At 40.1% G+C, this 23,040-nt stretch overlaps 1 protein-coding gene across 3 annotated transcripts in view; it reads right to left on the minus strand.

The window, feature by feature from the left end:
- Positions 1-4,214: 4,214 nt before the first annotated feature.
- kita (KIT proto-oncogene, receptor tyrosine kinase a) overlaps positions 4,215-23,040 on the minus strand; it is a 44,846-nt gene continuing 26,020 nt past the window's right edge. For all 3 annotated transcript variants that reach the window (XM_051645445.1, XM_051645444.1, XM_051645443.1), the window contains exons 11-21: positions 19,533-19,659; positions 18,247-18,351; positions 17,801-17,911; positions 17,551-17,689; positions 17,323-17,402; positions 17,079-17,209; positions 16,410-16,532; positions 11,375-11,486; positions 11,152-11,251; positions 10,822-10,927; positions 4,215-6,926 (exon numbers count right to left, since the gene is read on the minus strand). In XM_051645445.1, coding sequence (XP_051501405.1) covers positions 6,753-6,926; positions 10,822-10,927; positions 11,152-11,251; positions 11,375-11,486; positions 16,410-16,532; positions 17,079-17,209; positions 17,323-17,402; positions 17,551-17,689; positions 17,801-17,911; positions 18,247-18,351; positions 19,533-19,659 — 1,308 coding nt within the window. In that variant the 3' untranslated portion in view covers positions 4,215-6,752. The remainder of the gene's footprint in view (positions 6,927-10,821; positions 10,928-11,151; positions 11,252-11,374; positions 11,487-16,409; positions 16,533-17,078; positions 17,210-17,322; positions 17,403-17,550; positions 17,690-17,800; positions 17,912-18,246; positions 18,352-19,532; positions 19,660-23,040) is intronic.

Below are 23,040 nucleotides of genomic sequence, written 5' to 3' on the forward strand. Positions count from 1 at the left end.
GATACTCTTTCTCTGAAACCTGCATTCCACCATGAGCCACCACCTGGGTGTCATGGCCTGTCCACGCACGATGACCACAAAAGAGCTATGTAACCTGGCACACAAGGCCTATGGCAAACAAAAGGAAGCCTCAGAAAAGACTCCAAAGACACCAGCTATCATGACCTGTGTTATGCCACACCCAGAACTGACACTTGAAGGCATGTAATGCCAGCATGGCACCAGACACTTCAATGTTAGACCAGGAGAATTCCTGGCCGATCGAGAAAGCACCAGACCAGTCGCTGGGAGAAATCATGGAACAAGCCATTCCCATCAGGTAACCCAAATGGCGGAGCTTCCTGAGAACCTAACTGGTGGCCTAAAGACAATTGACCTGTGCACCCTGGCACCACAAGCCCAAGCAACCAATCACAAACCCACCTCAACACTCCACAGACAAGCCCAAAGTTCAGCCCACATGAGAGCAAGCTGAACCAACCATGTCCAAGACACAAGAACTGCTGAAAATCCTGAGGGAATTCTTTAAATGGAAACCCTCCAAAGAGGACTGTGAGGATAAGCCTTACTATTTATGACTAGGAGTGAAGCAGATGACCCACGACTGCCCGGAACATCTCCCTGCAAGTAACCATCAACCTCAACCTGCAGTCGACCAAACCTTGAACACCACCGATGACGAAAAAGTAACCACTTCATCAGGTGGCCAGAGTACACAGCCAAAGTGTCCTATATCATCCAGCAACCTCGACCAGGTGAATACACCACATGTGGCCACCAACCAGGGCCTCAAAACACCAAAAAGTGCCATTGTAGACATCTGCCTCCCTAATGAACAACAAAAAACAGATTCTGAATCCCTTGCAATTACAACACAGGCTCCTATCCCTCAACTCCTTGGCGATCTGATTGAAAGGTTGGGTGGCCAAAAAGCTCTATCTGCCCATCACCACTGAACACCAGATAAAGTTGGAAGCCCTGATGGACACCGGAACAGACATCACCTTAATGCAATGCCAACTCTTTGAGACAATTCAAGAAAGTGCCAAAAAAAGGAATCAAACCCTTTGACTCCAAATGTGTGAATTGAAGGTACAGGCCTATTCCCACACTGGGATCCAACTACAACACGTGGCACCAATACACTTGATGGTTGGCCCGATGAGTCTTGTACACCCTGTGTACATCTCACCACTGGAAACGTTTCCGCTCCTTACTGGCAAAGATCTGCTAGATTGTTTTGAGCCCCTGATTGACTTCAAACAACTCAAATTCTGGGCACAGGTCCAGGAACCCCAGCCTGTCCATTCTCCCAACACACCTGAACTGTACTGTCAAGTCACAGAAATTGATGACAGCCCAACAACAGGGGATGGGAACATTGCAAGGAAACAAAGCCAAACCCCGCAGCATTCAGACAAGGCTCAGGCCCTGTTACTGTCATCCTCACAACCAACCGAGACCCGTCCATACTGATTCTGTTGACTGTTGATTGCTTACATCCTGAGCATCAACATCTGAAAAGGGGGGAAATATGTAGGGCCTCACCGGCCAACATTAATTTCTCCCTCACTCCACTAATAATGTCTTCTTGCTGTAATCCTAACGCTACTATGATTCTTAGCAATTTGACTCTGTAATGCATGCGTAAGCATTTATTTAACTACTCAAAGTACTAGATATGGCATGTCTGGTATCAATGCTATCAGCTTCTCATTTTCCTAATATTGGAGTATATGTTGTCATAGTAATATTCACGGTACTCCCAGTATAAGAAGGAATACTAAATTAAACCACAAACTCATGACATGCAAATGAGGGTGGTCCCAGAGATAAAGGACCCTCTTTCCCGCCAAAACCCAACACCAGGATTGGCTGAGACACCCCATGAGGAGTGTCCATTCCATGGGTCAAAAACCTACTACCTGGAACAGATAGGCAGTTAATTGATTTTCACCAGGAAGTCACAGCTCACCCTCCAGACTCTCTTCTGGATCCTCAAGACCACTACTTCAGCGAGACAATCCAGCATTCTACAAAGGACTCACTCTCTCTCTTTCTTCAAGCAAGGGTAACAACAGAGGCAAGCATATCTTTTTAAATTTAGTCATCACTAAATTGATATATTAAGCTTAAGATAACTACTCTATTTTGTTAGAGTACAATGAAGTTAAGATTTACTGGTGGTACTCTGAGTAGTGGTCTGTCATATTTCACCAATTTCCATAATCTCAAGGTCCTAACATTCCATTCATCTTGCTTAGTGTGTATGCTTTGTATGTGTGTGTGCATGTATGAGTTTTATGTTAATGTAGTTTGTAGCATTTAGTCAGTGTTTTGTCCTAGTTTAATAAACCATTGTTTGTATTCACTTAAGATTGTTGCTGTGTTCACTGCTCACAAATTAAGGTCCCTAAAACATTCCGATCTTGTTACATGCTTTGAACATTACTGTATTTTAATAAGAAAAGTTGTTTTCTGTGGCCAGGAGAATAAAATTAACTAACGATTATACTGAACATTCGCTGGACGAAACAGTTAGTTGATCGTTAACCTTAATTCTGCTACATCAGCTAATTCTTGCATCTGATACAAGTATTTACAGTTAATAATGACTAATTGTTAATATGCTCTAGAAACACAACCCGTGCAGCAGTCTTCCACAGATGGCTGAAAATAAGGCCCAAAATAATTTGGTTCAGGTATGAGATACAATCTGACAGGTTTTAGATGACAAATGGGGTAGTGAGTAAAGACCAAAGCTTATATTATGTTTAGTATGGAGCTACACACTAAAGCTGCACTAGTGCAATATTATATGAGCTGTATAATTGTATGTAGTCCACTTTCTACTGTAATTGTTGCACGTTTTCCATTTACAAACATTTTTAATTGGATTGCCTTTAAAGTGATGTCTCATAGTGCTCTTGAATGCCAATACATGAGTTTGATATGGCAAATTAAAGGGGTAGTTCATCCAAAAATGTTTTACTCATCCTCAAAAAATTCAAACATGACACTTTTTGTGGTGGAACACAGAGGATAAATGTATAAAAATGTTGACATTGCTCTTTTTTCCCATACAATGAAAGTGAATGGTGATTGAGGTTGGTAGTCACTTACAATCTGTCTAACATCTTTTGTATTTTATGGAAGAAAGAAATTCATTAGGGTTTGGAACAACATAGGGTGAAACAATTACAGGATTTTCATTTTTGGGTGAACTATCCTTCCTGGTTCATTTGGCTCTAAAAGTGCTTGTCTGACACATGCACTAAGACACGTCCTTAGAAAAGCCATAATAACAAGTCTACCTCGGAAAGATTGACAAATTCAATTGCAAAATTGGACCGTGGACTTTAGGCAAAAGTTTTATTATATGAACATCCAATAATATGGAAAACAATATATTGCCTTCTAAAACCACATTTTGTATTGTCTATTCAATGCTTTACTCATCTACCACAATAATATAATGTAAACTGTCTGAAATATTATATATATATATATTTAATGAATTTACGGTGTATGAAATTGGTAAATTCTACTTTTGTAAATTAGTGAAAGGTTGGTTATTGATTATAAAATAGTTGTTACGTGGGAAAATGTGTGAATTGTGACTGTTGGACTGTGATTTAATGTGTTGGGTCAATTTGACCTGGTAAGTGCTGCAGTTTAACATCATTGCCCAAAGACAAGGAAGGGTTAAATCCCCTTAAACCTAATAAGCTTAATCAATCAATCAAGAATATCATATTTGTTCACATTCGGGTTTCAGTTATTTATTTACATTCTTAAGTAACAACAAGAGCTACACACAGGATTTGCACATTTGTTTCCAAAATAAAAACTGTAAAATAAATATACAATAAAATACATTAAACATTCTTTTATGGGGGTGGGGTGGGGGTGTAAATGCACATTAGAACTATGCAGTCACAGTTAGGATTCCTGCACCAACTGCATTTTGTTTTCATGTATGTTTCTACTGTCATCAATCAAATTACTGCAAATACTAAAATGAGAAGCATTGCTGATTATAACGTGTTAATTGATTAAATACATTATATAGCCAGCTGTACCTGGTATTTCTGATACCTGCACTTATGATTAAATGAATCAGGAGGTAAAACAAGGATGGAAGATTCAGCAATGATAATGAAAATGACATACACACACACACACACACACACACACTATATATATATATATATATATATATATATATATATATATATATATATATATATATATATATATTATCAAATTCTTGCTGCACATATGAGAACGTACCATGATAACAGAAAAGAAGCAACATTATGATTTACATATATCTTTTTACATACAATTACATACAAGAGAGCAAACAGTGATGGTATGTATGTATGTAGTGGCTGAACTGAAAGTCGGAAGTTCATTAACTACAATAGTTTTATTGGAGGAAGCCATCAGTCCTCTGGTAATTTAAAAGCAAATGACCTGCATTTACACATTCACAAACACAACTGCATTCACACGCACACACAAACACATATGCGCAAATGGAAGCAAAAGTCAGTGCCCATCAGGAACAATGTTCCAGTGTGGCGAGAAGGAAGGGGGGAGCATTGGAGATGGGAGATGGACTGAGTTGGTTCTCCCTGGCTGAGACTTTGTGGAAGTGAGGCATCCGCTGGAGGAAGCAGCTGGACACAAAGAACAGAGGGAGACCAGGGAAATGAGCTACTGACTGAGTGCCTGGACTACTGATGTTTAGACAGCTCTGAGTTTTTCTGCTGCTGTTGACTGTAATGTTCAGTACATAGCTCATTTTCAGAAGATTACTCTGCCCTTTTCCCTTTGGCAGATCCATAATGAAATGAGAATCCAATTAGCTAATCTAACTAACAGAAAGCCTCTCTCTTTTGTCTTCTACAATTGGCAGATCCTTCATTGGTTATTCCTACAGAGAGCGAGAAGCCATTGGCACCCATTTCTACACAGTAGCAGCTTTCTATTGGCTTCACCTTCAACAGCGAGATTCTCATTGCCTAAAGAGCAGAGAAAACAGTGTAATCTGTTAGGCACAACAGTTGGTGTGGTAAATTGAGTCAAGTCCATAGAACAAAATAACCCTTGATTTCCACAAATACAAGAAAACAGAGCAATGATGCAATCTCAAAGCCGTCTCTACTCTAAACAATTTTGTGTCTTGAGCCCCTATCTTGTTTCTGTGATGACCATAACAGCAATAATTGTTTCATATACAAATAAAACTTATCACACACATACAGAACAAACTAGAGCAAACCATTTACAAGTGTACAACAGAGCACTAATCATCTTATCTAGCTTCACGAAAGATGCAATGAAAAGAACCAATGCTACAAAAGCTACTGCTCTTCTTCAGTTCACCATTACAGTTACAGAGCCACATAAAACATAATCACTTCTGAAGGATTATCAATGTGATGACTTTAGTAGTGAAAAATGGGGACAAGCTTTGTTTATGCCATCCAAATGAAATGATTTTTTACTAAATATTGAAATTAGTCCCAAAATGGAAGAATTTAAGATGTGGTAGAAGCCGCTATTGCCACATGACAATGTTTAAAGTGATCCCAAAAACACTTTCTAAAAGTTTGATGCGTCATTAAGCTTGAATGACTGCTTCACTGGATAATTTTGCTGTCCCAAATTACTTTGTGTGAAAGGAAAAAAGACAAAACAAACCAAGAACATAACACTGATGTGTAACCAAAAAATTCACGGAGTGTTTACAGTAAACAACGAGTTGTCTCATATTGATGAACTGAAATGTGCCTTAAAGCGGTTGATATAAATGGGACAGTTCTTCTGAGATGAAACAAAACAGATTAAGCTGCCGACTGACAAAATACTCTCAATTCTAAGCTAAACATAACATGCAAAAAGCTGCTCGTTCTTGGCTTGCTCAGCAATGTGATCATACTGTCAAATGTAGAAAGCTGAGCCATTGCTGAATGTGCTCTCCAATTTTTTTTGCCTTTGATGTGTTTGATATTTGAATATACAAGAGGAATAATCAGCAAAATAGTTAATAGTAAAATAACTGCGATTCACACTGAGGCATAGGGTTTTTTTTTTTTTTTTTTTTTACAAAAACACCCTTTGACAGTCTCAGCCAATATTCAATGTTTTCTTTAAGGTGCATCATACTGCATTTTCTGCTAAGAGGTCAGGTCAAACTGAATGTCTAAAAGATGTTCAGTTGAAGTCTAACTTTCCTCCAGTCAAAATGTTTGTTTTCACCATGGTGATTACAAAGCATGCTTATTTTTCATTGTCTTGTGCTCAAATCAGCCAGTTCAACTCGACAATTAGAAAAAGAAGCATTAGTATGTTAATATATCACATACAATATGAAAACATGTAGCACTATTTTAAAGCAAAGAGATTCAAAACAAGTTCAGTCCTCCTGCAGACTCATGTTGGAGATTTAGTACCAAAGAGTGATACCAGCATAGACTCAAAAACTATGTCCCAAAATGAAATGTTGATAGGAATGAACACCATGAATGCCATGTCTGGCGAAAATCTTATACACAATATCTGCAAGAAATGTAATGGAAAGAATATGACTCTGATCTTAAAAGAGATTACTGATCAGTGTTTTGTACTTAAGTCCTTGTGTATGCCAGACAGCTATAATGACCATTAACCAGGCCTAAGAGTCTCAGTACATTAATGGAATTTGCCAGAGCCCCTGGTTTGGTAAAGAAGGCATGGGATCTTCACACCGGAGGGTGACGAGGCCCCATTCCCTCCAAGAAGACATCGTTGCCTGATAGCAGGGGCTGAGTGGTGGTACTGTGACTTCCGACAGAGTTTAGCCGATGGACATGAGAACTCGACTCCTCACGGGGCCCTGGTGCCACTGGCAACTTGGAGCTGAAGTTCAAGTAAATCTACAGAGAAGGGACATGAGAAATTTATCAGTATCATTTTAGTGATGTTAAACTTTAAGTAAATGTGTCCTAACCAGACGCAACGTAATAAAACAAAAAGCGATAAAAGGAATCTCTACATAGTAAATCTTAGCTTTTGTCCTAACCAGCCACATCGAGCGATAGGACATTTTGTCGATTGCTTGTTTTTTATATCTGCGGTGTTGCGCTGGGTAGCCCCGCCCATTGTGAAGTCTCATTGGTCCATTGGTTTGTAATTTTTTTTATGTTTAAACACTTTCTCCTATTCCAGTTTAATATGGAGAAACAATTATCCTTAAACCATTTCTAGTTTGATTTCCCTGAAAGTGTAAACACTGCAGCTCCATGGCACTTTCAACATTCCTCTGTTTGTTTTGAGTGACCAATTCAGCCCGACACAACATTGATTAAACTAATGGCATCAGTTTGATGGCGAGACTATCTGTTAGTTTGACAAATGGCAGATGAAGAGTGTTTTCAGAAAGCTATTTGAAAACTATGTTTATTTTTGCTATTCCACTTTGTGCCACAAAAACTACACACTTCAGCTTTAAGCTCAACCAGCAACTTTTAAGACAAAATCTTAGTTACCACAAAAAATTATTTCGTTTCGGTCCTCATTTATCTGAAAATAAGCAAAAAATCAAGGCTACAGTAATGGACTCACAATGGAAGTGAATGGGACTAGTCCATAAACATTAAAATACACCCGGTTTCACAGGTATAACCACATGATGTAAACATTATATGTATTAACATGATTTTAGTGTTACAAAATCAGTGATTTAACAACATTTTGCCATTTAAAAGTTTATAGGATCAGCGTTACTTCGTCATGACAATAAAGTGTTAATATTGTATATAACTTTACAAAGTTAGTACGCAATTTTATTGCACTAAAATCATGTTAACACATTTCAAGTTTATGTCTTGTGGCTATACTTTTGAAACAGTTTGTCTTTGAATATTTATGGACCGCTCCCATTTACTTATATTGTAAGTGCCTGACTGTAACCACGATTTTTGCTATTTTAAATAAATTACAAGTTGAAAGAATTTTTTGTGGTTATCTATATTATGCTACATTATACGACAAATGCTGTCGACTGAGCTTAACATCTATATCTGTGGTGTTGCGCTGGGTAGCCACACCCACTGTGAAGTCTCTTTGGTCCATTGGTTTGTAATTTTTTTTTTATGTTTAAATATTTTCTCCTGTTCCAGCTTAATGTGCAGAAACAATTAAACTTGTATCCGTGACAGTGTAAACACTGCAGCTCCATAGCAATTTCAACATTCCTCTGTTTGTTTTGAGTGACCCGTCCAGCCTGACACATAAACATTGACTCAACCAATGGCATGAGTTTGATGGCGGGATTATCTGTTTGTTCGTCCATTGTCAAATTAAGAGTGTATTCAGAAAACTATATGAAAAATATGTTTATTTTTGCTATTCCATTTTGTGCCACAGAAATGACACACCGTGTCAGAATGTTTTAAGCTCAACAACAAGCTTAAGGAATCGACAACTTTTATGGCTAAATCTTAGTTACCACAAAAAATAATTTTGATTCGGTCCTCATTTATTTAAAAATAAGCAAAAATGGAGGCTACAGTAATGGGCTTATAATGGAAGTGGGCCAGTATAACCACATGATGTAAACATTATACGTATGTGTTAACATGATTTTAATGTGATAAATTCAGTGACTTACTGGCGTTGTGCCATTTAAAAGATTATAGTGTTTATCAGCATTTCGCCATCATGACAACAAAGTTGTAATATTGTATGTAACTTTACACAAATAAGGTTAGTACGCAATTTTATCGCACTAAAATCATGTTAACACAGTTTATGTCTTGTGGCTATACTTTTGAAACAGTATGTCCTTGAATGTTTATGGACTGCTCCCATTTAGCGCGATTTTCTATTTGAATTAAGTGAACAGGTTTAAATGAATTTTTGTGGTTATCTATATTATGCAACAAATGCTGTCAATTGAGCTTAACTTGAATTGATCCCGGTGTAATGGGGAGGCCACCCAATGGCCCAAGGACGGTAACCAATGGTGTGGCTGAAGGTCTCCTGCATGTTCTGTATTATCGTGCGCATTAAGTTAATTTCGTTCCAATTAAATAACTATATTATTCGTTTTATGATCCCCGTTTATTTTATCTGACTCCAATTATAAAAGTTTCCAATCTTAATTATTATCATTAAATTTGGTTTAACATTTGATCATCGTATTTAACTCTATTTTATATTGTACTCGTTCATTCGGATTCCTGTCGCTTAGAGAGTCTCACGGCAACCGTGTACACGGATCTCACGGTCACAAATACGGCAGTATTGGTCATTAAAACAGTAATTGACTAAATACTAATTAGATGGCTGCTCACGCTTGCCCTTTTATCTACAAGTATTTTGTTTAGTCCCCTTAGATAGTAAACACTTAATTAGAGTAACATTATTTCTACCCAGAGGTCATGACCACTAAATTTACAAAGATATGCCAACAATACCTAAGTTAAAATAGCTTTATATAATCATGCCATAGTTTCCTATGTACACATAGCTAGAAAATATTACAATATCCAGAGGTTTAGACTTCACTCTGGTAGAGAAACTACACACAGTGTTTCCTGTGTGGGTCTTCTGACTACAGATTCCCCGATTCCTTTATCATCTCTCCTTAAGTACCAAATGATTCTACTGTTATTTCAGATGTGTGTGTTTGATGTTATTCAGGATTTGGTTTACAAATTTAGGAGATTGTAAGTAGACCTTTGAAACTTGTGATTGAGTGGGTCGTTTGATGTTTACAAAGAATGCACCTAATCTGCATATAGCATCCGGTCCCTGATTGAATGCAGTATTTTCTTTTTCTTTTTTTTCCCCTTTTTCACCCAATTTGAAATGCCCAATTCCCAGTGCGCTTTTAAGTCCTCGTGGTTGCGTAGTGATTCGCCTCAATCCGGGTGGCGGAGGATGAATCCCAGTTGCCTCCGCGTCTGAGACCATCAACCCGCGCATCTTATCACGTGGCTTGTTGAGCGCGTTGCCACGGAGACATAGCGCATGTGGAGGCTTCATGCCACCCACCACGGCATCCGCGCTCAACTCACCATGCGCCTCACTGAGAACGAACCACATTATAGCGACCATGAGGAGGTTACCCCATGTGACTCTACCCTCCCTAGCAAATGGGCAAATTTGGTTGCTTAGGAGACCTGGCTGGATTCACTCAGCATGCCCTGGGATTCGAACAAACAAACTCCAGGGGTGGTAGCCAGCGTTTTTTACCCAGGAGCTACCCAGGCCCCCCAAATGCAGTATTCTCTTAAATCTTACTTGTGATTTGACTTTGCTGAAAGAGAATGAGACCGTTTCACCAGTTGCACTGAGACCTCTTGAATGATACCAAACATGTATGATCAGAAAACCTTTTACATTACAGAACAGGATAAGTCATAACTTAGTTTTTGGTGACCTGAAAGTGACCTGAGGTGAGAGAGGGGGCTGATGTGTGTGAGATTTGTGTTTTATGGTCCTTGCTCAGTAGGGTGTGTTGACTCAGGTGGAGATGCTTTTCTGTATGAGAGTTTTATGACATTGGTTCTCGCAGAGTTCTTTGACTTTTACCGGAAATAGCGCCTTTTGTGCATAGACATTCTGGTGCCAGCCTTACACCGGAATATTCCTTTAAACATCAAATATGTACTGACTGGATGTGATTGTGCGGTGTCATATGGTAGTTTCCTGTTCAGTGTGGACAGACAATTTGCTTGTTGCTGGAATCTTATCACAGTCGTGTCTGGTTAAGACATAGTGTAAAGCCAAATGGAAGAGGGGGAAGAGCAATTAAAGACATACATGTTTGGTGCTGTCTGAGATTTGCTGTTCAATCTTCTCCACTATCTTGCTAAAGGAGTGTCTCTTAAAGGGGTCAGCATCCCAGCATGAGTGCATGATCTCATACCTGAAAAACAATAGCTCAGGTTTAAGTGGGAACATTGTGTGCGTTTACAACCTACACACCCCATAACAAAGGATAAATTATCCCATGATTCTATTTAGCTGCCATTACCTTGTCTTGTTTCTACTGTTGAAATATATTTTCAACTGTCAACTGATAGCTGTCTTTTAACTTCTTTTTAACTAAGCTACAATTACAGGCACACAGAGGCATAACCTCAGACTTACATTTCACTTGGTGCAAATTCAGGCGAATCCATCCGGTATCCCTCCTTGATCATCTTATAGAATTTGGAGTCCACAGGCATGCCTGGGTAGGGACTACTCCCTAGAGGCAAAACATCATTATACAATTATTAAACTGGTCTGAGCAGATTTTGAAAAAGAACAAAAAGGTATATCACAGAGACATACCAGGTCAAACATAAATTATGAGATCAGTTTAACGTACCTAGAGAGAAGATCTCCCACAACAGGATGCCATAAGACCAGACATCACTCTCGAAGGTGTACACACACTCAAAGATGCTCTCGGGAGACATCCACTTTACTGGAAGACGAGCCTGCACAGAGAAAGTCTCATTAGAAGCATTCCTTTCTTAACAACACAGATACTGTAGATAAAGCAAAACAGCACACAGTACAGCACAAATCTCTTTATAGATTCAAATTACATCCTTTAATTTACAATGAAAAGCTACATTTGGAAACCCCAATAATGGTATAACTTCAAATACATTGGACTATCAACATAGTAACACAAGTTTGTAATGACTGTACATTGCTTTGGGCTAGTTTTACACTATGATGCAAATGAAGCATGTGTAGCATAAGCCAGCATTTGCAACATTAGGAAAATTAATTAACTGTCATGATTGCAGAAATGACCCTGTTCCAAGCATGTTTTACATCAGTTAATGGCATTCAGTCAATTCACATCTAACACATGTCTGAACATGGATAAATAGCTCTTGTATCTCAAACTGATCAATGTTGTTTTGCATTATTCCAACAGCTCACAATGCCTAAGTTGGCTGATAGTCTTCATTATGGATTTCACACTATTTTGTAACTTCACATGTTAATAAAAAGTTTAATCCTGGGTCCAAAAATTTAAAACATAAACCTTGGTCTGTTCCAGCCTATTCACATAACCTTATAATTAATATATAAAATGAAAAACTGGGTGGGATAATCTACAAATATGTAGATAAAGATACAGAAACATTAAAGGGTGATCCTCACGGAATCTGTCAAGAATTTTTTTTCGAAAAAATATCTCAGCACTGTAGGTCCATACAATGCAAGTGAATGGTGGCCAGAATTTTGAAGGTCCAAAAATTATATAAAGACCACATAAAAGTAATCCATTCGACTCCATTGGTTATATCCATATCTTCAGAAGCAATGCGATAGGTGTGGGTGACAAACAGATCAATATTTAAGTCCTTTTTATTTATTTTTTTTACTATAAATCGTCATGGTTACTTGTGTAACCTCCGTTCCCAGATGGAGGAAACGAGATGTTGTGTCGATTTAGTGACACTAGGGGTCACTCTTGGGAGCCCAAGACACCTCTGGTCTTTGATAAAAGGCCAATGAAAATTGGCAAGTGGTATTTGCATGCCACTCCCCCGGACATATGGGTGTAAAATGAGCTGGTATGCAACCACTCATTCAGGTTTTATGCTGAGGAGCCGAGACAAGGTCTGTCCATTTCAGCGGGTAGTTCAGCGTTGTGGCAGGAGGGACACAATGTCTCGTTCCCTCCATCAGGGAACGGAGGTTACACAAGTAACCATGACGTTCCCTATCTGTCACTCACTCGACGTTGTGTCGATGTAGTGACACTAGGGGTCCCTATACGAAACGGCACAACTGGCTGAACTGTGTTACGTAAACTGGTGGTGTGTGGTGGGCAGACCACTGTGTGCCTCATAGCCAGCACACCAGGTCAACATGTAACCTCCCTCAACATAGTTATGCATGTTGAACGGCCCTTTGGGGACAAGTCGACTACCCAAAAGAGACAGGCTAACCCAGTCATGGCCTCTTTTCCCCTTCTTTTTTTCCACTCCCTAAAAAATAAGGGGGATTATCCGACTGGGCTGCCAGGTCTAGTCAGGGGGTGTCCCTCCCAAGGAGAAGACACCGCGGAGACCACACCTCGCCCAAAGGGGGGGGGGGGTATTTAAGTGGAAAAATACGTCACATGGTCTTTCCGACCATGTGGAGAGTCTTCAAGGTAGATCCTACCCAACGGGGGAGGAGTTACTACAAACATGGAGACTGGGGCAGAGGGGCTTTGCCCAAGGAAGACGTAGTTTGCCAACAGGGAAACGAATTAGCCGAAGATATATATCGCATGGGGTTAGCCTTATAGGGAACTGCCACATGTGGAGCACCTATCCCAGAACAGGACTCTTAGTTAGCATGTGAACTGGGCCGGCAGCGAGTCTCTCCAAAAACTCGACTGCCACAGGGCTCGGAGGAAGTCAACCAGGGAACAAAGTTTGTGATCATTACTGGGAATTAATGGCACACGTCTTCAGCTCAAAAGGAGGTGGAAGGCGCTATGTGCAAGTGATACACCCGGCTGGCTATCCCGGGCTCATCCGCTTGTATTGCGTGCCACTACCTGGGACGAAACCGGTTCCACCCAGAGGTTGTAGAACCTTGCAAAGGTGTTGGGTGTTGCCCAGCCTGCTGCTCTGCAAATGTCTGTTAGAGAGGCATGCCTGGCCAGGGCCCAGGAGGCCACTACACCCCTGGTAGAATGGGCCCTACCGGGGGCGGCATATCCTGGGCGTGATATGCCATAGTTATGGCGTCAATGAGCCAGTGGGTGATCCTCTGCTTGGAGACAGCGCTTCCTTTCAGCTGTGCACCAAAGCAGACAAAGAGCTGCTCAGAGATCCTAAAGCTCTGCATGCAATCCAAATAGATGCGTAAAGCGCGCACCAGACACAGCAACGATAAGGCTGGGTCTGCCTCCTCCTGGGGCAGCACTTGCAGGTTCACCACCTGGTCCCTAAAAGGGGTGGTGGGAACCTTGGGCACATAGCCTGGTCGGGGTCTCAGGATCACTTGAGAGTAGCCCGGACCGAACTCCAGGCACGTTTCGCTGACAGAGAATGCTTGCAGGTCTCCTACCCTCTTGATGGAAGTGAGCGCAGTCAAGAGGGCAGTCTTCAAGGAGAGTGCCTTAAGCTCGGCTGACTGCAAAGGCTCAAAGGGGGCTCTCTGTAGACCCTGAAGAACTACAGAGAAGTCCCATGAGGGAACGAGGCGCGGTCTGGAGGGATTCAGCCTCCTGGTGCCTCTTAGGAACCTGATGATCAGGTCGTGCTTCCCTAAGGACTTACCGTCGACTGCATCGTGGTGTGCTGCTATGGCGGCAACGTACACCTACAAGGTGGAAGGGACAGCCTCCCTTCCAACCTCTCCTGCAGGAAGGAAAGCACTGGTCTGACTGCAAATCTCTGGGGGTCTTCCCATCGGGAAGAACACCACTTAGCGAGCAGACGCCACTTAAAGGCATACAGACGCCTCGTAGAGGGGGCCCTAGCCTGAGTGATCGTGTCTACCACCACAGGTCTTCTGCGTCCCATCCAGGGGCCAGACATGGAGATTCCAGAGGTCTGGTTGTGGGTGCCAGATGGTGCCCCGTCCCTGAGAAAGAAGCTGAAAATATCGGGACCGGGCAGTAAAAAAGTGCCTCCCACGACCTTGTCAGCTCTTCATGCACATCCGGGAAGAAAGGAACGGGGGAGGGGCATGGCTTTGAGCGGCACCACGAGCCTAGGAACCAATCATCGAGCTGCGGGGGTTCAGGGAAGAGCGGAGGGTTCCACTCTAGCCGCCGCTTGCGGCTGCCCGGGAAAGCATGTCATCATCTCTGCGTCAGCCTGTGACTGGGCAATCGTCCCCGAAGGGAGGAGCCCAGCTAAGGCTTCTGCGTCCGACTGGACGAGCCCACTCTCCCATGCTGCGCTTGAGAGCTCATCACTTTTGCGGGCTCCGAATAAGAGGTCGAACTCGCCGTGAGACGAGCCGGCGGACACATCCGGAAGCCAGATCGGGGCAGACGAGCGTGCTGGGGAATGGGAGGTCTGCGGGGGATACCCGGCGGAGGCGGTCCCATTGGGGTCCCCAAATCACCCCCAGTGCTAGCCACGCTGGCCTCATACCTGTGGGTAAAAGGACCGAGGCAGGGAGCCTCTGGGATGGCTTACTTTCTTAAGAAGGCGAGCCACGACCACATCGTTGCCATGGACATGTCCTCGCAATGAGTACATGACCATCCACGAACGCTGTCACCACATGAGTAGTGCCCAGACACGAAAGACTGTGATTGTGACCATCAGAAGGGGAGAGATAACGAGCGCAACCAGGAATAACACACAAAGGAAAGGCATCTTTAAAAAGACGCGTCTTTAAAAAGACGTGCCGTGTGTGCCGCTCTTTTAGAGAAATATACTCTTATTTCTACCGAAGCGCCCAGGGGCATTCTCTGCAGTGCACCTGTGCAGAGGAGGGAGAAGCTGCTGAAATGCACCGTCAGATCCAGCAGAGGTGAATGAACAGTCATGGGAATTCAGCTCAGTGAGCATGACCGTTTGGCTCCGAAGACAAAATCTGAATGAGTGGTTGCATACCAGCTCCTTTTATACCCGTATGTGCGGGGGAGTGGCATGCAAATACCACTCGCCAATTTTCATTGGCCTTTTATCAAAGACCAGGGGTGTCTCGGGCTCCCAAGAGTGACCCCTAGTGTCACTACATCGACACAATGTCGAGTGAGTAACAGATAGGGAACTCCACTTTCTCTTTCACTTTCACATTCTTCTTCTTTTATTTTGGCGATTCACATTATTTGTGCATACTGCCACCTACTGGGCAGGGAGGAGAATTTATAGTAAAAAAAAGTACTTAAATAATGATCTGTTTCTCACCCACACCTATCACATCACTTCTGAAAATATGGATTTAACCACTGGAGTCGTTTGGATTATGCTACCTTTTTATGCTTTTTGGACCTTCAAAGTTCTGGCCACCATTCACTTGCATTGTATGGACCTACAGACCTGATATATTCTTCCAAAAAATCTTCCATTTGTGTTCAGCAGAAGAAAGTCATACACATCTGGGATGAGTCAATAAATTCTAAGAAAATTTTTGGGTGAAGTATCCCTTTAAGTGTCCTGAAAATAATGTCACAATGTAAAAAAAAAAAAACTTAATGGTCCTAAATGTAGGCATAATTTTCTTTATGCAAAATATAATTTTTGTATCTATTTTGGGTTGACTATGACCAGGACATTTTCTTGACAGGTTTCCTGAGAATCAACCTAAAGTTGTTCATAAGCTACACTGTTTAGGGTGCAGGTACAAGCTTGGTAAATGTATTGTTCATTTGTGAAACTTTTTAATATTTACATATTTTTCTAAAGCATGTGAATCCTGTAATGACAATTAACACTCACATTGCCCTTGACAACATAGTTTGAGTCAGTGGTGATGTCCCGAGCCAGTCCAAAGTCACAGATCTTGGCCACTCTGCCTTGGGTGAGGAGAATGTTTCTAGCTGCAAGGTCCCTGTGAATACACTACAAAAACATATACAATAAACTCACATACAGAAATACCAGAAGTCCACACTATCCCAAATATATCTGAGATTAAAGCAGTGCCTTATCTGAATTATTCATAAGCCAGAACAGTCAAAACAGTATTTACAATAACAGTGCCAATATTCAAAACCTCATTACCAAAGAGGTGAGGAACATACAGATTCCAAGCTTTAGCAATGAGGTGTTGAAATGCAGCTAGAAATCTCAGGCCAGCTCAACAGCTTGACTAATTTAGTGTCCTTCCATTAAACTGAATACTGGACCTGCTGAGAAATGTGATATTTCTCAGTGTGATCCTTAGTGAATGAGTGCGTGCATGTGCTTGACAACATGGGTGTGTTTCTGACATCGTGAAAACTGACCCTTGACTGGACAGTGATAATGGAATATGAGCCTGTGGCTTAGTAGAGGAAGAGCGAGATGATTTGCTGAATGGGATTACCGCAACCACTTGGAATATAAAACTCAGTATCCGTCACAGAGACAGAAAACAAAGAGAAAAGAAGTGAAGCGAAGTCCTACATTTTTGGATGCCAGGAAATCCATCCCTTTGGCGACTTGGTAGGAGAAGCTGAGAAGATCTTCAGTGTCCAGAGTCAACCCATCTTCCTGCAGAATCTCACTGACAGCATCTGAATCAGTGTATGAATCACCTAAAGGGAGACAGAATATTCAAATGTCACAAATCCCTTACAAGACAAAAAAAAAAAAAAAAACCAGACAAAAAAGACATGACAACAAAACAAAAAAGAGACATTTATCTTACCTTTATTAAATGATCTGTTTTCAGAAGACAGAATTTCCATTACCGAGGGCCTCATGGTCATGTACCCATTTCTGCTCTCGCTGCAAGCAAAAATAAACTCTCCTTAGTAAACCCAATCAAATCCAATCAAAAATTAACACTCAGTTAAACTTGTTTTGAAAGAAGACAGGAAATAGGCAATTCCATAGACAGTAAATATCTCCCAGCTGTATTGATTATCGAACTTACCTTGCTTCTGGCTGTATCACAACATTTCTATAGTAAGAGTCTTCACCCAGTGTAGAGCAGTAGAAGAATTCTCTCCTTTTGCGCAGAAAGTTCAGCAGGTCACCAAAACAGCAGTACTCTGTTATAACTAGAGTTGGACCTGTGAAACAGACCAGTCAAGTTGTGTCAAAATAATAAATAACAACAAAGAACTATTTGTTAAAATTAAACTAACTAAAAATCAAGACAAATATTTAGCCTGGTCTCTTACCTCCAACAGTGCAGGCTCCTAGCAGGTTGACAATGTTAATATGGTTGCCAAGATAACTAAGCACCTTCAACTCTGACATCAGGGCCTCTTTCTCAGTGGCATGAGCACTTGCTGTGGGGAAAAACACCACAACAAACAAAAGCAGTAAATAAAACAACATAAATATAATTTTTGTGTGTGTGTGTGTGTGTTGTAATTTTGTAATTGACATTAACAATAAACTAAATTCCTATTATAAACCTTTTCAAAAGCTAAATGGAAATATTACTGGAAATGTATAACACCCCTTTCCGTCCTTTTAACAGGTTCATGTACTTTCTGGTGTGTCACTATGCATTGGCATATTTTGTAAATAAACAAGCTGATTAAGTCTCGGATGAAAAGGTGTTTTTGTGCTACTCATATTTCATACGATTTTAAGAGCACTGTGTTTCTCTTTTACTCACGTTTCAGCATCTTCACAGCTACAGTCATCACCGTGTCTGCCTTGGACATTCCGTAAGCAGTGGCCTCCACCACCTTCCCAAATGCTCCAGACCCAAGAGTTTTTCCTGGGGAGCAATAAAAATTTTCATAAAATAGACAGTGTGTAACCAGCTGCTCTGTGCCAAGTTTTACTTTTTCCTTATACAGTTGTTTACATTGGGATGAAAGCTGATCCAAAATCAGCATTCAGTAAGAACATTCAAATCTTGTTTTTGAATCAAGGAGGTGTGGCTTGTGGAAAAGCGGGCTATTCCAGATCCTGTTAGATCCTGTTTGTGGTTGGATACAGTTATTCCATCATGTGAAAGATATGATACTGTCACAAGGTAGATTTATTTTCCTAAAGGTACCAGTTATTGCAGTGTCATCAACCATGAAGCAAACAACCCCCCACCCCCCCCCCCAAAAAAAAAAAAAAAATAAAAAATAAGAAAGGAAGTAGTATCTAGTCTTTGTAAAATTCAGAATGGCTTTATGCTCTTTAGTACAGTATTTTTTTCCTTATTAAAAAGGTTTTACTTCTAAAGAAATTAATTGTATGTTTGAAACATATGTATAAAATAGTGAATACTCACATTAGATGAAGACTCTAGTCATATCAGTTATCTTATAAAAGCTGTTTTATTCTACATGGAGTGGGACCCCTCATGGTGGCTGCCATGTTAGAATCACATGACCAGCCAAATACTACTCAGTTAATCTCAGTAACCATCCTGTTATTGGACACTTTCAATCATGGATTCAATTAATCATGGCTGACTGTGAATACTAAATTTGTACAATGCCATCGGTAACTGAAAATTATTGCATTTGAATGATGCTGGATCCAAGCCCCCATACATAAAAAAATGAATAAGTGCACCTTTAACAAATTTACTAATTTTTTCACCCTTGTGTTGTTCCAAACCCATATGACTTTATTTCTTCTGTGGAACACAAAAGGAGAGGTTAGGCAAAATGCTTCAGTCTCCATGTACCTTTGTTGTATGGAAAAAAAATGCAACAAAGTCAATCGTTACTGATACTGAACAAAAAAAAAAGTCATATGGGTTTGGAACGAAAACAAATGTTTATTTTTGATGGAATTATCCTTTTAAAACTTAAAGGGATAAAAATGACAGTTGATTTCCAAACACAATGTTCACAAACAATACATTTTCCAATATTGCTTACAGAAAAAGAAAAAAACTGTATGATTTACGAGGACCATGCAGACAAAATAAATATATTCTGGGCTCTCACTCACCAAATCGAAGCTTATCTCTGGGAAACTCCCATTGGTGGTCATAAGGAAGCTGAGTGGGATCAATGTACACATAACTATTTCCATGGATACCCTCTATGACTTTCCACTGTATTTGGTATTTGGGTTTCTGCAGGAGAAAGAAAAAGAAGGAAAGAAAGAAAGAGAGATGGGAGAAGAGATAAGAAAATAAAAAATAAGTTCAGAACAGTAAAAACAACCTTTCACATCAGATCCACAAGTACAGTTAGCACTGGTGGTGAGGTGCAAATTAAACAAAGCTTACTCATAAAAGTCTCAGGTTTTCAACAGATATCTGTTAAACAAATGACAAGGAAATGGATATAAATCGTAAAGCATAAATGTGCCCAGTAATTTTATATTTCACTGTTAGGCACAAGAAGAGCTTGCATGAAGCATGTTTTCCCATACAAGCTGTGTTTGCAAACTGCCAGTGGTGTGTGTTTGTGTATATGGCTGATCGCTCCCCTGCGCAACGGAGCTGCACAGTGCAACATCAGGTCTGATGACTTGCTAAGTAAATAATTTCCTTGAATGTGTATTATTTCAGAGTTCCCCTGTGTGGGAGGGTTGGCAGGTGTGACAGGTAAACTGGAGTATCACCCCTGATATCAAGAACTAAAAAACAAGTTGTGTAAAAACAAAAATATAGGCTACTGTATTTTTTTGGTATTGTAGGTTGAGGAGTAAAACACATGCTAGTGGGGGCCTGGGTAGCTCAGCGAGTAAAGAAGCTGACTACCACCCCTAGAGTTGTGAGTTTGAATCCAGGGCGTGCTGAGTGACTCCAGCCAGGACTTCTAAGCAACAAAATTGGCTCGATTGCTAGGGAAGGTAGAGTCACATGGGGTAACCTCATCATGGTCGCTATAGTGTGGTTCTCGCTCTTGGTGGGGCACGTGGTGAGTTGTGCGTGGATGCTGCAGGGAATAGCATGAAGCCTCCACACACGCTACGTCTCCGCAGTAACGCGCTCAACAAGCCACGTGATAAGATGCGTGGATTGATGGTCTCAGATGCGGAGGCAACTGAGATTCGTCCTCCGCCACCCGGATTGAGGCGAGTCACTATGCCACCATGTGAATTGGGCATTCCAAATTGGGGAGAAAAGGAAAAATAATAAATAAATAAATAATAAAAAAAAAACACATGCTAGTTAGATTGTGGTTTGCCCCTTTCACACAGAGATACCAGTATTAATCCCGGGAAAAGTCATTCTGTCAACTGTTCTGGGACTGCAAAATTTGTTCATTCACACTGCAAGCGCTTTCAGGTAATCTGTACTCGCATTCCAACGCATTCACACACATCCAGGGACAATCGTAAAGAACAAAGTCACATCACGATGTGACGTCTAACGTGCAGCATCTTGAGTTAACTGATAACTGCATCTTTTGTCTTGAGAAGCCCGCTCTTTCATCATCTTGTAAACAAATAAGTTGCATACGGTACAACTAAACTGATGGTTAATTTAATCGTCTGCGTGGATGGCTAGTATCTCCCTAGTCCCTGTATGAGATTTTCATGATAGACAATTTTATTGATTTTATTCCGGCAGTTAGGCCTACTTTTATAAATAGCTCATAAGATAATTTTTGATTTGTTCGATGTTAATTGTTTTTGTGTTATTGGCTGCTGTCTACCAACTGAAATGCCTCCCAAGAACAATAAAGATTGAAAGTGAAATTAACCGTCAAAAAAATAAATAAAAATATAACAAAAAAATAATAATAAATCACAGTATTAAGGTGCACTGTAGTCTTATTAATATTAAATAATAGAACAATTATATATATTAAAAAAAATAATTACAAAAACCGAATAATTTTTAATGATACTGCCCTGCAACAGTTAAGTTGTGCATTTGATTCAGTAATCGCGTTTGTAATTTAGTTTGATTCTAAACGGGACTACCTTCCTAAAAATAAAGAAAACTAACTAAACCATTATTACCAAATTAGCATTTATTACAATCAAAACTGATTATTAATTTACCATTTATTTGTTGGTGTTTTTCTTTTTTTTTTTTTGGACTAGCACTGCCATTTGTTTCTGTATGCCTTAAGCACTTTTTAAACTTTACAAATAAAACATATTAGTAATATACACATTGTATGCTAACTGTTGTGCTGCGATTAAGCATTGAGAAGCATCGAGGCAAATGGCAACTTTTCGATCATGATTTCTACAAGCTGTAAAATTGAAAATAAAAGCTATTTTTGGAGAAAAGCAGAAATGTATCATTTGGAACCTAATATGTTGGAAAATGGCAATAAATTAATTTTCTGTATCATTATGTTCTGCCCTTTATAGGATTTTGAAAATAAATGTATGAACAAACAGTTCGCCTGTCATTAGGTTGCAAGTGCTGTGGCGAGCTAGTCACCTAAAAAGCTATATTGAGTCATTTCAAAACTGGTAAAAGTGTATCTGGTTGTGTTTCTTATGTAAGGGGGTCTTTAGCTTACCTACCGTATTTTTACTTAGCCTACATTCATCTTCGCAAATGATGTTCACAGAGGTTGAAGGGGAGAGTGGGGCACAAACTAACACTTTTTGGTTTACTTAAGTTTGTGTAAATACACTTGGGGTTCAAAGTATTTTTCTTTTATCACATTAATTTTACACATATCTGGTACAAATATGTGGTCTTGTTTAATGAAAACAGCATGTACTATTTTCGCCGTCTACCTGGGAAAAAGGAAAGTGAAAAGTTACAACGTGCCCCGCCTACAGTGACATGTATGGCACGTTGTAACATGACCATATTACAGCATAAAATCCCCCTCTAACAACTGTCTCTGATCTAATTAAAATAAATAGAAGATAAACTAAAATATTATGTCAATAAAAGTCATTTATTAACTTTGTCATGTATAATATAGCAGCAATTTTGATACTTGACACTGAATACACAACAAAGCCACATCTCTCCCCTACTTGGTTTGGAGTGTTCCCTGCATGAGACAGCACATTTTTTCATCACAAATTACAAACTGGGTAACCATAATTATTATTTTTAAATACCTAAAGTATTCCTACATCGTGGACTTCAACCACACCATATATGAGGGGGAAATAAAGTTCTGACATTTCGATGTGCTGCATTCTGGATGAAAAATGAATTTATTGTGAATTAATATTTTATCACATCAGGTTGGTGAAGCTGTAAATGCAGCTGACTGATAATTTTTTATTTAACTAATATTACAATGGAAATGTTAATTTCTTTACGTGTATATTTTTTTAAAAATCTGAAAAAAATCCTGAGTCACACAATGCCGTGAATAACAAAAACAAAAAAAAAGCAATGGTTTATGACAACCGTATGTTTTTTTAGACCGCGGTACACAGTGAAATCTCTATTCTGCACACAAACTTTCTCCTTTGCATGATAAATACATCATCACTATGACACACACCCTTCACGGTATTGGCTCTGCTTTTGTTCACACAGACACATTCCGGGATTGACCCCGGCAATTTTACT

This window comes from Myxocyprinus asiaticus, chromosome 19, assembly GCF_019703515.2.
Source record: "Myxocyprinus asiaticus isolate MX2 ecotype Aquarium Trade chromosome 19, UBuf_Myxa_2, whole genome shotgun sequence".
NCBI lineage: Eukaryota > Metazoa > Chordata > Actinopteri > Cypriniformes > Catostomidae > Myxocyprinus > Myxocyprinus asiaticus.